Genomic DNA, 15,779 nt, shown 5'->3' on the forward strand with positions numbered 1-15,779 from the left:
TGCAACGCTCCTCCTCCTTGCGTTATCCCGGCATTTGCCACGGCTCATGGGAGCCTTGACAACTAATCTCAAGATTTGGCGTAGGCACTAGTTTTACGAAAGCGACTGCCATCTGACCTTCCAACCCGAGGGTAACTAGGCCTTGTTGGAATTAGTCCGGTTTCCTCACGATGTTTTCCTTCACCGAAAAGCGACTGGCAAATATCAAATGACATTTCGCACATAAGTTCCGAAAAACTCATTGGTGCGAGCCGGGGTTCGAACCCGCGACCTCCGGACCGAAAGTCGCACGACCGCTAGGCCACCAGCGCTTTTTTCCTGCAACGCTATTAACACTTAAATGCATGACCTTGACAATTATTTATTCTTAGTCAAAAATACATGATGCATATATTATTATATATCACTGTGCATTGAAGGGTTAAGATTAGGGTTGTAAATAGAAAAAAAACCAAATGTTTTTTTTCAGAATTATGAAAAAAAACATGAAAAAAAACCGAGTACCCTGGTTTTTTTTCTAAATATGGTTTTTTTTCAGATGAACAAATAATACGACAATAACGGTTTTTCGTGAGTTGTAACGTGTTTCAATAACAATAACGTACATTTTAATTCAATTAACATTCAGTATACAAATTACAAACGTTTATTGGGGAATCCTCGATGCTGCGTGTAGCGTGGAGAGGCGGTGGTGTTGCCAACAGTAAATAGTGATATAACTATAACTTATAACTACCAACTACAGATTACGTAAATGTTACTTTTATAAGACCAGAAATTAAAGTTATTTGATTAAATTCGTTTAATAGTTAACATTAAGTCTAAAAAACCGTATAAAAGTATTAACTACTTTGCAAATATTGAGATTTCGTACTTTAGAAAAAAAACATACTCCAGAAAAAAAACTGTTTTTTTTCACGGTTTTTTTTTTCAAGCCAGAAAAAAAACCGTTTTTTTGCAACCCTAGTTAAGATTAGTCCTTCAGGAAATTAGGCCATCAGGGAACCGATTTTCAAATCTCGAACGCATGAATTCGCGGTTCGAAAGTCGTAGCATTACGTCGTTTTCCATAGACTTTCGAACGGCGAATTCATGCGTTTTAGATTCAAAAATCGGTCCCCAGCTCTTTTTCCAAAGCAAAATAAACTAAAAATGATGATTTAATGTTACTAAGTACATCGTCTGATTAAAATCATACTTATCTTTCGACATACCTATCTCGAACACAACTTGTTTTAAAAGCGTGAGACCACAAAACGTGTCCAAAATAATAATCCAGCCGAGTGAAATTTATCTGATTGTCATCCCACAAAATAAAGAAAAACGCCGACAAAATCTCCAAACACGATCTTTAACCCAAAACAAATCGTTAAAATAAGAATGAATATATTGGAAAACAAAACAATAACGTATTCAGTTAATAATGAGAAGAGCTTTGTAACTAAACACCTACTTAATAAAGGAAAGAGAGATGTATAGTAACCCCTAAGAGCGAGCGAGATCAGCATATTTTTAGTTGTTTCATGCGTGCACGCAATAGTGTATTCCTATTGGTTAATATCGCGAAGCTACACAGAGTTATTATAAAACCAGAGTAACATGAGCTCTGTCTCCCGTACAACTAATGCGTAAGTCAAGAGCGCGCCTATATTCGAAATTGCTACTCTGGTAGCGATAAGAATGATACTCAGAGACGGCGTCGTTAAAGCGAGATAGATTTACATTCGTCGTGTGAAAGAAAGAGATGGATAGATAGTGATTCATTGGCTTTTATCTTGTACAAACACTTCGGCACAGTTTGATAAATGAGCGGCTGCCTCACTTGGTCGGGTCGGTATATTATGCGTGTTTAAGTACGCGTTGGCGTACCATTAAAGAACATGGATTTTGGGTATTTAAATGCATTAAGTGTAATGGAGGTTTATACGAAAACAGTAAACATGTTTAAGTAACTGTTTTGGACTATTATTTTTTAAATGGTTTACTATCTATTACAGAAATTCGTAAAGACAGTTTGAATAAATCAGTTTAGAATAGTACCTAACCTACAGTTAACTGAATCCACAATATTTACTTAAACAAGGTAGTCATCGGATAAACAAGAGTGATGATTTGCTGTTAATAATATACTTAGACACGCTCAGTTTTTCAGTAGAGTAAATGTGCGATGTCCCAAATTTCTATAGTTAATCCAAATAATCTTATCACATATCTATGTGCCAGTTACAAAAAGTACGCATGTACTGTCATCGGCAATTACGTCGTACGAAAGAAGATTGCATAAATATCTGACACGCTCTTATGGTCGAGAAATAACATTGTAATAACAGAGTAAGACTGCCAGAGCTCAGCGAGGGTGCGGTATGCTGATGACGGGAGGACTTACGGAAGTGACTTATTCCGTTTATTGTCCTTTGAGTCGTCGGCAACCCGAACCCTCCTCGGAACTTGTACACTCCTTTTTGCTACTGTGTACTTAACACAGGAAAAGGGACTGTACAAATTTCTAATGGGTTGGCAACGCGCTCCCTGAGTTGCAGGCGTCCATAGGTTACGGTGACCGCTTTCCATCAGGCGGACCGTATGAGTGTTTGCCACCGACATAGTATTAAAAAAAATGTTATTGCCGACTGTCAATTGCCTTGACTGGGTATTGGTCATTCATGCTAACTTTATTATTACTCTTCGAAGACAAAGGCACAGAAACACGATATTTATCAACATCATTACATTAAACAAAGACTCTTATTCTAATCATTATTCAATTAAATTTTATTTTCGAGCGTACCCTCTCAAGAAACAATAAAAATGACTTCCCCAAATCGAAACGAGTAGTCTGTTTATCAAAACCTGTGTCCAATATTCTTACCAATTACAATGAATACCATTTTACGATAAATCGCTTACATTTAATACACAGCTTTCGGCTTATGAGATATAAGTACGATTTATTTAAAAATACCCTTAATTGTAAACATTTGTCATTTTGGTTTTATCATTTTTCATTCAATTACCAAAAAAAATGTCCCAAGATTTCCATACATTTTTTCGAACCTTCCATTCCGTTACCGCCATAAAAAATGTATGAAAAAATGGTAACAGAATGGGAAAAAACCTTGGGACACTTTTTTTTTCTCTCATTAGAATTGAAAGAGCTCGCGATTCTGAGTGGAAATCACCAAAAATACAAAACTCGACTACTGAACTGGCTAGTGGGGCTAGTTAGGGTATCGCGGTGGCTACTTGCCTGCCAAACGCTATTAAATAGTGATTAAGCGCGTGTTCCTGTACCCACGCCTATTTTTTAACTGTTTAAATAATATAAACAGAAATAAATAAATTGTGTAGCAAAAATGTCACTAAAAAATATTTCCCGAAAGTACCGGGATTTTTCAAGTTGATTTCCCGGTTCTTTGCTTGGTCAAAAATCCCGGGAATTCCCGGTACTTTCGGTACCGGTATTTCCCGGGAGCAAACCCTAGACTAAATACTTTATATCTTTAAAACATTCAAATAACGCTTAAAGGTCTTTAACTAAACATTAAATTATGAAATACTGGTAACCGGCGGAAAGGGCAAAGAAAATTAAACAGAACTGAACTTAATTATATGAATCATGAATATATTACGCTAAAATAATACAGGGAACCTTTTAGGGCCTGTTATATATGTATCCAAAGTACTTAAGTATAAAGATTTACCTACGCAAGAAAATCTTGCATAAAAGTAACATTAAAACGAAGTCTGATGCCCAATCTCCTTCCTTCTTTTTTATATTTATGGTATATATAAAAATATGGTACAATGCCGGCGGCTATACTTCTGAGCTCATAAAACCCGGCAACCTTCAAATCAAGGGTGAACAGGCATCTTCTGGGCGAGCTCACTCCATCGTAGGCCACGTCTTTGCCTTTGGCTAGTCTGTGGTCAAGAGTAAGCCCAGCCCATTCATAATAAAAAAAAAACATCGTAATCACATAATAATAATTATGTATAAAAACATATAAGGCAGCAGATAGGAAAAGGAAGAAAACAGGCATAAGGTTCTAAAGAAAAGTCTGTAATAAGTAATTAAACAATGACTAATGTATTTACAATAAATAAATAACGAAATTATCACGATATTTGCTTTTGTGTAAAATGACTACACGATAATATCTGTTTCTTTACACCACATGGTTATAAAAGGACACTAAATGTGAGTGTGTTCAGTAAAACGTCCCACTATGTCGGTTACCATTACGCCGAGATTTACTTGTATTTTTATATAAATAAACTGACATAGCGGCTTTATACCGTGGGGCGTTTTGCCGTTCACACACACAAATCTACACGAGGATATACATTTTAATCACTATCACTAAGCGGCACTTCCGAATCGTCATCTTTAAATTTCATGTTCTGATAAACTTTCACAACATCGTCTAATATTTCATCCATCTTCATATCTCTAAGCATCGTGTCTTTCTCTTCATCTGCTATATGTTTGTCATAGTTCTCTAATGTAGCTTGAGGGACACTTTCGGTTAATAAATTTATTAATTTCCTCGCTCCTCGAGCTTTGTGTGAATTCAGCTTCATTAATTCAAAGAGGTGTTTAGCTGGAGTCATGTCTTCAATACAGACAGGCAGGCGAAGCAACTCGTGGCCTTTTAACTTGAACGAATTTTCAATGAAACTGAATTCGTCAATCTCTGATGTGTAGGACTCTATTAGAGACGTCAGATCACCTTTAGACATTTCTTCAATAAAAGGTACGTTATTACGTTCGAGCCATTCTATCATGTCTTCTTTTAAACTATATAACGTAGGTTTCTTAACAACATCATCGTGGTGATCATATTTTGGTATAACAACTACACTTTTCTCGGGTAATATTGGTAATAAATCATTTACCATCCAATTAGTAAAGTTAGATAAGTTGTGATCAGCAACAGCCAATGCATGGACTCCAGTTTTCGAGACAGCGTATATGTATTTAAAGAAAACGCTTTCTGATAAATCTACATCAGCTTTTGCAGCTGTTTTTAGCAGACTATCGTATTTTTTGAACCGATATATATTCAAATTAGTGGTCAGAATGATTTCATCGACGTAGAAAATTTCTCTGTTCTCTTCACGATATCGAATTATGTCCTTTAAGTAATGGTATCTTTCAAATGTGATGCTAGGTCTCTCCAGTACGATATATCCTTTATTTATCTTTAGCCACACGTATCCGAACTTGGCCAAGTATTTGCGAAACGTACGAATGTCAACGTGTTTTGGGATCCTTCCATACAGAGCAGAGTATAGATTCTTTGTTGTAGGTGTGGTATTGACGGGAGCCGATGAGCCAGAACTGGATGAGCTCAAATAGAAAGCAACTAACCGATTATGTATCAGAGATCGTTCTATATCGTTTACGTCTGCGATTATTGTATTCGAATATTTGAGGACAGAAATACTTCTTTTGTCGAGGCCGGTGTAGAAATATGCGCGTTCTAATGGGTCGATCAGGGGTTTAATTAAATATTTCTCGCCTTTAGATTTGTTCAGTATACGCTGGAGAAATCGGGCCGATTCGATGTTGCTTGCGTTATTCTGGAATGTAGAATTAATTAAACTAGTCGATTCTGTCGATGAACTTGGTTCCGACGCCATTATGTAGAGCTAACGCGTCGATGACCAAACGTCACTCGTTCTACGTCCGACACGTTTGGCGTTTGCAGCGCAACTGCCGCTGCCATTATTCAATACGAAAGAGAGGGAACATTCATTTCATAATCGCGCGCGTTCGAGTTGGCAACGTCGCATGCAACTGTGGCGGCTGTTGCCCACGCGATGAATTATAGTGCAACTTTTAGTGGATATTGTTTTTAGGAGCTTAGGAAATAGATATAAGTACATACAACATACATACCCTAAACAAACATTTTAGAAGAATTTGACATATCATTAATGCGTCTAGTAAAAACTAAATTTAATGTGACTGATAATGTACATAGAAATAAAAACCAAAAACATATATGTATGTATTTTTTTAGTACGTAATTTTTGTATAATTGTCTTATTTCGTATAATTTTAAAAATGTAAACATAAATGAAAAAAATAGATAATAAGTACGTCATTAAAATAAAAGGTTTTCTATGAATAATGAAAAGACCATAAAATATAATACGAAACTCTTGAATCTGCTTACAAAATTCAATTAATGTCTTGTTTGAAAACATACCAAAAATATTTTTACCCAAGCTGAAACGGAGATTTTTGACAACGCTCGTTCGATCAGTATACAGTTGTGTTCCTGCCGGTGAGTAAGGCTGCCAGAGCTCAACGGGGGTGCAAAGTGCTGATGACGGGAGGACTTACGGAACTGACTTATTCCGTCTATTGTCCTTTGAGTCGTCGGCAACCCGAACCCTCCTTGAAACTTGTGCACTCTTTTTTACTGTGTATTTAGAACAGCAAAAGGGAATGTACACTTGTATTTTCTAATGGGGTGGCAACGCGCATGTGACACTCTTTGAGTTGCAAGCGTCCATAGGTTAAGGTGACCGCTTTCCATCAGGCGGGCCGTATGCTTGTTTGCCACCGACGTAGTATTAAAAAAAAAAAAAAGTAATTAAGAATACATACCTACCATTTATTTATTGACACCTACTTTAGCTCAACATTAATGTTTCGTCTTATAAGACACAAAACTATACTCATACATTTGTTTATTTGTGTGTTGTTTAACTGATTTCATTAATTTTTTTTTTAATTAACTATAAATACGGATAAAAATACACAGAATATGCAAGTACATATATCAACATATCACAATTTACTATTAGTATTCACTATTCAGTAAAACCAGAATTTAGAATATAATTTATCACATTAGGTATGTTTAACTTTTATCACATTTTGTATTTTCAGTGGAATATAAAAACTAAAATGTTCATACAGGTAAATTATTTCAAATTTTCAAAATACCATAAGTTTTATCGATCTGTGAAGTCACAGAAAATCGGCGCACCCTAATCCGTCGAGAGAGCATCAAACCATCGCGAGCGGCCGGGCCTGCGAGGGGAATCAGCCGGGCAGGGAGAGGGGCGTCGGCACTGTCGGCAGCGGTAAGCAACGTCGCGTCGAGCGGCCATTTTGGATTCGCCGCGCGCTGTGTACAGGCGTAGTACCGTTGAAATTGTGGCCCGTTTTAGGTGAGTAAATTTTTGTATTTTTTTGGATCTATTGCAATATTGAATACGTTTATTTTATTCGTGTTTATGAAGGTATGTAAAATCACTATTAGACTTTACGCGGGCTGTGACTACGCCTATATGTCGATTTTTTTTATAATAATAGATAAAGTAAAGCCTGACCAGACATATAATTATGACTGTATGTGGTGGCAGTTCCGTTTAGTATATGAAGAAAAATGAAATTCCACAACATGGGGCGTAGTCATATATTTGTGGTCAAACTTTATATTATTCGTGTTTATATAAGTGATATCATTTATATCACTAATAAACTTGACGTGGGTTCTCAACTTGTCACGTAGTCCGTCATAAAGTTATTTAGTTAGTTATTTTTGTATAGTAGGTAGAAGGTATCTTATTAATTATACTTTTTTATGAATTTTTCCCTGGTTTGTAGTTTTGATAATATCTTAAGAATCTTATCGGATAGCGGACAAACGCTTCTCTAATTGAATCCCAAATACAACGTTATGGATTTTTAAAAAGCTAGAGTTCTAGTTTTCGTTCAGCGCTAGTTAGCGTCAATTTTAATAATGCAATATACTTATTGTGTCAACGTATTTATCAACGTAAAAACTGTAAAAAAATCTTTTCAGTACAGATGGTGTTTTTTTTTACGCACTAGTGCGAGAAGTGGTTCATTATATGCCAGGTCGAAACTTTGGAGGCTCATCTGTACTGAAAAACGTCGTACGATACACGTGCGAAAAGGAAATTCGTAACTCGTGTCGATTTAAAACACACATTTTTTTACGCACTTGTATCGTAATTATTTCAAAGTATGTAGCATATTACAAATTAAACAAGTTATTTGTCATTCCGTGTGGGGACGAAAGCTAGCGCGTGTGGACGAAAACTAGCACAATGACCATTCACCTTAGTAGGTATATACATATTTATGAATCATAACTATTCTATTCCCCTTTGTTTTCACTGATTCTAATAATTGTAGGTATATTATATGTCTAAAAGTAAATTTGAAGTAGGTACTTATATATTGTACTTTTATTTTCAAATTTTTAACTCATAATTTATGCAGTAGTTTCATCATGATGGTATTTTTGTATTCATTATTTAATACATTAAATCATTTAAGTGGCGGACAGAATGCCCTATCATATAATTTATTATATAAGTAAAATTAATAAAAAAATGTACTTTCCAGTTCACGAAAATGGCGACCAAAATGACGTTGGAAATGTTTGACAAGCAATTATCTGATTTTAAAATCGAAGACATACAAAAGAAAATTGACATAGCCAGTAATGTTAGCAAACAATGTGATATACCTAGAGCGAGTTCTAAAGGTCTGAAAGACGTTCCCGCTTTCAAAATGTGCCAAACGCTTACTGGAGTGCCAGAAGAAACTTTGAGGGCTATAAACTCCCTCAGCCACAAGTCTATAAAATTTGATGATTGGTTAAAATCGCAAAAACTATTAATACAAAACTACAATACTGAGTATAACAACATACGAAAACTACTACTAAGAGACTACACACAACGTCTAGAAATACCAAAACGTACACAAATTAGTAGCGATGACTATGAAGGTTATAAGAAGTATTTTACTTCAATACAGCTACCAGGGACAAAGGCTTCAATCATTGTCGAAAAACCAGAAACAGTCATAGAGAGACAGAGATTTTTGCATACAAAGATGCTGTACAGAGAAGAGAAGAAAAACATGGTTTACATAGGCAAGGTAAACCTGCTCCTAAACAACGGTAAATTTACTTACAAAGAAGACACCGTTGAGGCAAAAACTCGGTTCATTACGGCAGCTTCCCAAAAATATGGTTACTTGGGCTTTATATACTGTTGCGGCAATAGCCAGGAGTATATGGCGAATTGGATAGACGAGAAAATTTTACCCCACTTGCCAGAGAAAAGCGTGATCATTTTTCAAGAAAACGTTTTAAGCCGCGACGAAGATAAAGTTGTTAGTGATATTTCGAAAGAAGAGATTTTGAAATGGTTGAAGGAAAACGAAGTCCCTCATGATCCGAAATTGCACCGAGCTGAGTTGTATAAACTTGTAAACATATTTCAAAAAAGTTGTGCCGAGAAACTGTCGCCAGCAGAACTAAGTTTTAGAGCAAGGGGCCATATTACAATCAGGAAAAAGAGGTGCAATTTAAACGCCAACTATTTCGATCCTTTTTGGGGATTTCTTGTGAAAGAACTGAACAGCGCCATGCCACTGGTAAAACCAACAGTGAAGCATCATTATCACGCTATTAATAACAACGCAAGTATGATTCTCCAAAATTGTCCTATTGAGTACTGGAACAATTTGGGCAACATATTGCAAGCCAGAGAGATAGAAATCTATAGAGAAGATTTACAAATAGAGCATGTGCTGGACAAACTCATGACTAAGGTAAAACATGAAGGATTGCCGAAAGAATGGGAGTCTGAGTTTGATGAATACAGTAGAGAGGAGGAGAAATATATACTTCTTTCCGATAATCTAATGCAATTGTATGTAAGTATGCAGAAAACTCAATATTACAAAAGTTTGAATATATACAAGAAGTAATTAACCTGTTTGTTTTCTTTCATACAGACATAGGTAAAACTTTTACCCTAGTTAGGACGACCGAGGTAAATGTAGATACAGGGTAATTCTTGAAAACGGCACATAATTATAAAAATCACAATTATCCTACAATTACATTTAGCTCGGTCGGCCTTACCCACCCTGCTTGGTCATATATTCAAAAAACATAATTACTTGATTTTTGACAACCCTTACAATTTAAATAGTCTGGATTTGGAAGGGACATCACTATACGACTTTAGACTGCCGTCAAAACGTTTTTCTATGAAATGTCTGTGTTTATACTGTGTATGTGTGTTTTGTAAGAAATCGTGGCATAAAAAGGCGAGAAATCCAATAAATTAAACTTTTTAACCGACTTCAAAAAAGGAGGAGGTTCTCAATTCGACTGAATGTTTTTTTTTTTTTGTATGTATGTTATTCGATATTTCCGAGAATCATGGACCGATTTTCAAAATTTTTTTTTCATTCGATCAGGTATAACCCCGAGATGGTCCCATTGGCACCAAGTCGGGGTCTGATGATGGGATCTTGGAGAAATCGAGGGAACTCCTCAAATGTTATAGGCACATGTAATGTTTTTAGTGTATTTTTCAAAGGTACACCAGTATTTACGCCTGATGGTGATAACTTTATGTGGCTGAGCTGATGATGGAAGGTCAACTCCTCAATGGTTAGGAGTTAAAGGATAATTCTTTCACTACTGTACATATATTCGGACTGATACATAAAATATCAATAGGAACCACTAAAAATCAACAAATAAATTAACTTTTTAACAAAAAATAAAACCGCCTTCAAAAATAAGCGCGTTACAAAACACGGAGAAACTAAAAAGCAAAAAATAATAAACCTTTGAATTCAGATTTCTTATCGGATTGCAATAATCTAAACATCCAAATTACAAACAAATCAATTACTTTTGTAGTCGGTACCGACTCCAAAAATAATTGATTTGTTTATAATTTGGATGTTTAGATTATTGCAATCCGATAAGAAATCTGAATTCAAAGGTTTATTATTTTTTGCTTTTTAGTTTCTCCGTGTTTTGTAACGCGCTTATTTTTGAAGGCGTTTTTTTAATGCCAAGATTTGGTTGAACGTCTATGAATTCTGTGCTTCAGCCTATTTCCAAAATATATAGATTCCATAGAGAAACCAGGTGTTCCAATAATTATGGTTAGGTACTTCAAGCAATCATCTCTGAATTAATCTCTAACTTACGGCCATACAAAATGTTTCCTAAAGTTAACCCTGAATAAGGTTGGTTATTACAAATGTGGGGTTTAGGCGTGACTTGAATGGCCTTCAACCGTAAGTATAGTGTAGGTAGTGTGTGATATAGTAAAAGTTTATGTTAGGGTTTAAATTAACACATTCACTGCCAGGAACCCGCCGTGTGTACTCGTGAACTTTGCTCAGATGCCGGACAAGCCACCTAGGCTGGTGGTCACTATACAAAATAACTGTTATAAATAACGAAAGGTTTCTGGAGTAGTGTGCCATTTACTGTCTGGCAGTGAACGTGTTAAAACGGGATAGCGTAAGGGTTAGTGGTAAACGGAATAAGTATAGCGTACAGGTGTAGTGCCTAAAGGTTTTACTTCGTATTCTTACGGAAACGTACGAACGTGTTAGTTAGTTAGTTATTTTAGTTAGTTTCCGTACAAGACGTAAGTACTGACGCTGTCTGAACTAGCATGATAAATACGAAAAAAATAAAAACCTGCCAGGGCCGTGTCGGGCCATGCTCAGTGTAGGGATCTGTAGCGTGATTGATGTACATATTGGAAACAAATTTCAGCTTTCTAGTGCCAACGGTCACTGAGATTATCCACGGACGGACACACGTGGCGAAACTATAAGGGTTCCTAGTTGACTACGGAACCCTAAAAATAACAATTCCTCTCCGGAAAAGTACGAAAATCTTTTTGCACCACCTCTGTACCTATGATGTTTTCAATTCACTTATCTGGATAAAGCATCCGTCACGTTCTAGCAAGTACGTCAGTGTGACAGTGACATATATGCCTTATCGACGTTGATAAGTGATAACATTGCAAGCATAATAACCCCGCTGGTGAAATTGATATTATCACACTTTATAAAATGGTTTTCTTTAACTTGAAAATCGAAAACGACGGTAAATTACTAGTGAGAAAAACAAAAACCGCATGATTAAAGACTTGGACGTAGTTTTTTCAAAACCCCTTTTTCCGTAGTCAACTGGGAACCCTTATAGTTTCGCCATGTCTGTCTGTCCGTCCGTCCGTCCACGGATAATCACAGTGACCGTTAGCACTAGAAAGCTGAAATTTGGTACCTACCAATATGTATATCAATCACGCCGACAAAGTGGAAAAAAATCATTATTTTTTTTGAAAACCACACAAAATTATTATGAACTTGAGAGGACTACAGGTTTTTGAAAAAAATACGGGAAACTACGAAACCCTACACTGAGCGTGGCCCGACACGCTGTTGGCCGGTTTTTTAAACGAATTCATATATAAATTTGTTATGCATACCAGCCCCTCTAGCACAACTAGCCTTGTCGCGTGCGAGTCCCACAGATCAATACAACAAGATGGCCCTTACAGGGCGACTCGCGATCACCAAGCATACGACAAATCAGGTTTATAAAAGTTTGAACGCGTGCGACACCGATCAGTAGCGCCCAAGTATACGACCCGCTAACAGTGTCCGTGTCCGCTCGGGAAAAAATCTTAAATAATCAATTTTGGTTGCAAACAATGGTCTCTTACAGCATAAAGTGGTGTGGCAAGTCTTCTAACACTTCTACATGTAAAAAAGATGGAACAACATTCCACAGTTAAGTCAAATTAATTGTTTTGTTGAATATTGTTTATTGTCCGCGGAGTTCATTTATACTGGTCAATATGGTTGTGCTGAGCGGCGCCGAGGCGCGTCCATCCCTCTTTACCGAGTTAAAAATGTGATATGCTATCCCTTTCACGTAAACGACTAGGCATGGGGCCATGTTAGTTTATGTCTGTTGCGGGAACTTCGTACTGCCGTTCGTACCATGTGCTACCATTTTATGAAATATAAAAGAAAGCAGATTTGTAATAGTGAATAATTATCTAGAATCTGTAGAGTCTGTAGTGGTATTTAGTTCATTGATTAGTTTAGAATATTTAGTTGGTTATTTAACTTAGTAAACGTAAGTAAAAATGCACAGTTTAGTTATTAGTTACTAGAATGATTTTTATTGAGATGCTATCACAATTATCATCCTCCTTGCGTTATCCCGGCATCGGCATTCGCCACGGCTCATGGGAGCCTGGGGTCCGCTTTGGAAACTACTACCAAGATTTGGCGTAGGCACTAGTTTTATGAAAGCGACTGCCATCTGACCTTCCAACCCGAAGGGTAACTAGGCCTTATTATAATTTAATTATAATATTATAATTTGTTGCAAAACAAATTCACCACAGTACTGGTACCGGTACCATTGTCTATAATAGACATGTCCCATTCCATTCCCATCCCTACTGCTAATCATAAAGGCGCGCCATTATTTGAAACGACCAATGGCAGCACCGTGCGCGCCCGCCTCACCCCGCAAGGATTGGTGATTTGCGTCTCGAACAATATCGCTTGCATTTGGCTTCTAGTGGGGTGTTCTGTGGCGAGTCCATACTTGAAGTCGCGCTTGATGTATGGACTCGCGCGCGACAAGGCAAGTTGTGTTAAAGGGTCAGGTACTCGTTGCACAATTTTGCTTTCTCTATAAAATTTTACTTTGTCAATAAAACTTATAAACTATTCTTGGAAACTTCCACTTTTCCCTTATAATTTTAAATGAAAATTCTTATAGCTATTTACGGCAAGGCAACATCCATTTATAGAAACCCACATTAAAAGTAAAATGGTGAACGTCCAGAGAAAGCTCCTATTTTCCTCTATGAATATTAAAATCATAGACAATTGTATTCACAACTCATCGTATTGAACCGCAGCTTTTCTTATTATTATTGCAAAAAAGAGACAAATTCTAAATACTAATCCATACTAATATCATAAATGGGAAAGTGTGTGTGTCTGTTTGTTTGTCCGTCTTTCACAGTAAAACGGAGCGACGAATTGACATGATTTTTTCAGTGGAGATAGTTGAAGGGATGGAGCGTGACATAGGCTGCTTTTTGTCTCTTTCTAACGCGAGCAAAGCCGCAGGCAAAAGCTAGTCCGAAATAAATGTTTCTTATCTGTAGTGGATATGACTTAGAATCGTGTCAAAATATTCATTTAATATCTAGAGAGGAAAACGGGAACGTTTGTGGGGAAAGGCGGTTTCTAGGTCCACTTTAGTCATACCCTAGGCCTTAAACTTAATCACTGAAAATGGTCTTAATCTATCCCACTTTAATCGCCTAACCTTCTAAGGCACAATGGTATCTATAAAATTATAGACTACAATGACTTGCAATTTTCTTGTAAGGAACTGTGAAAATGTAAATGAAAATATAGCTCATTGTATGGAGATAAAGTTGGGTTTCAGTTGAATTAAAAGGTGAGATAAGACGTTTTGTGAGTTTTGGGTTGTTCAGTAAAATCAAACGTGGGAAATATCAGAAATATGTGTAGGTACTTCGGAAAAATACAAATAATCTTAAAAACTATAATTGTACTAAACCTAAACGGGCATTTTCGCAAGAACAATCACCAAAACTATTTTTTTTTCTAAGGTAGGTCCATTTTATATTTTCCTACTCAGAATCACGAGCCCTTACGATCTAGGATCTATTTTGCATACTTTCCACTTTGTAACTACTGTACAAAGTGTTTGAAAAATGGTAACGAGGTGGAAAAATTAAATTTGGGACGCTTTTTTCCGTTAGTAGGAAGAAGGGGCTCGCAATTCTGAGTAGGAAAACCATAAAATTTACCTTTTTTTTTACCTTCTTTAGAAAAAAAAGTTTTGAATCTTTTTTTAGCGAAAATGCCCAAACCTTAACGTTTATTTTATTTTTCCCTCACTAGCTCGGAAACACGTGTTTTGTCCTTTAATACCAGCGGGTAAAAACGCATTTTATCCGCTAGTGGGTAAAGTAGTTTGACCTTGAGTAAAGTCAAATTAACTGCTTTAAAATTGATAAAAGTAGGTTAATCTAGTAATAAAAATGATTTACCACCTGTGGAATTACTGGAAGCAGTGAAAAAACGCATTTTTTGCGTTGTAGTTTCCTCGCTATAGTGAGGGGGAAAGTTTTGTGTTACACTCGGGTGCAAATGTATTTTACTTCTCGTATGTTAAAAAACTCGTAAGTTCAGGATTCTATTCTCGAACCACTCGCTTCGCTCGTGGTTCAACTATAGAATCATTTCACTTGCTCGTTTTTCAATTCCACACTCACTAACAAATAACTATTATTACAATGAGATAAAACAGATACATACAAGTGAATAATATAACACAAAGAAATATACGTATCTAGTACAAAATAGATTAAGATATTTCCTTGAACATATCCCACTGAGAACATACGTGGTATTGGTATGTAAACAAACACACAACATGCAAACAGTAGGTATAACTAAGTATGTCTAACTTCTGCAAAACCTAAAGCTAACATGCTAAATGGTGAACTTATTTGTATTTTTTTTGTATACAGAGTGGGGCCTGTAACAAAGGCGAAGAATTGAACTCTAGGCTATTCTCCTTATACTGATCAACATTTGTTCGGCGACTTTTAAAAATAACTTGTATTTTGATTTTTATCACCCTTGAAAGTTTTTTCTAAGAGGTAATGTATTGCGAATTCTGTTAAGTCTAAAGTGTGACAGACAACGTCAATGACAACAACAATAATGGCGTACATTGAAGCTAATATTTATTTTGTATGAAAAATGAAAAATTTAAAGACTTCATAATTTTTAAAAGTCACTGAACAAATGTTGATCAGTATAAGGAGAATAGCCTACAGTTCAATTCTTCGCCTTTGTTACAGGCCCCACTCTGTAT

General features: G+C 36.2%; 1 protein-coding gene across 1 annotated transcript; it reads left to right on the top strand.

Moving 5' to 3' along the window:
* Positions 1–7,138: 7,138 nt before the first annotated feature.
* Positions 7,139–9,776, top strand: LOC125237482. Its single transcript, XM_048144590.1, has 2 exons — positions 7,139–7,188; positions 8,396–9,776. The coding sequence occupies exon 2, from the start codon at positions 8,405–8,407 to the stop codon at positions 9,770–9,772; it is 1,368 nt and encodes a 455-aa protein (XP_048000547.1). The 5' UTR covers positions 7,139–7,188; positions 8,396–8,404; the 3' UTR covers positions 9,773–9,776.
* Positions 9,777–15,779: the final 6,003 nt, after the last annotated feature.

This window comes from Leguminivora glycinivorella, chromosome 21 (genome assembly GCF_023078275.1).
Source record: "Leguminivora glycinivorella isolate SPB_JAAS2020 chromosome 21, LegGlyc_1.1, whole genome shotgun sequence".
Classification (NCBI taxonomy): domain Eukaryota; kingdom Metazoa; phylum Arthropoda; class Insecta; order Lepidoptera; family Tortricidae; genus Leguminivora; species Leguminivora glycinivorella.

What these genes read in the sequence shown, in the direction of transcription:
- LOC125237482 (XM_048144590.1), top strand. Translation starts at nt 8,405, where the DNA reads ATGGCGACCAAAATGACGTTGGAAATGTTTGACAAGCAATTATCTGAT.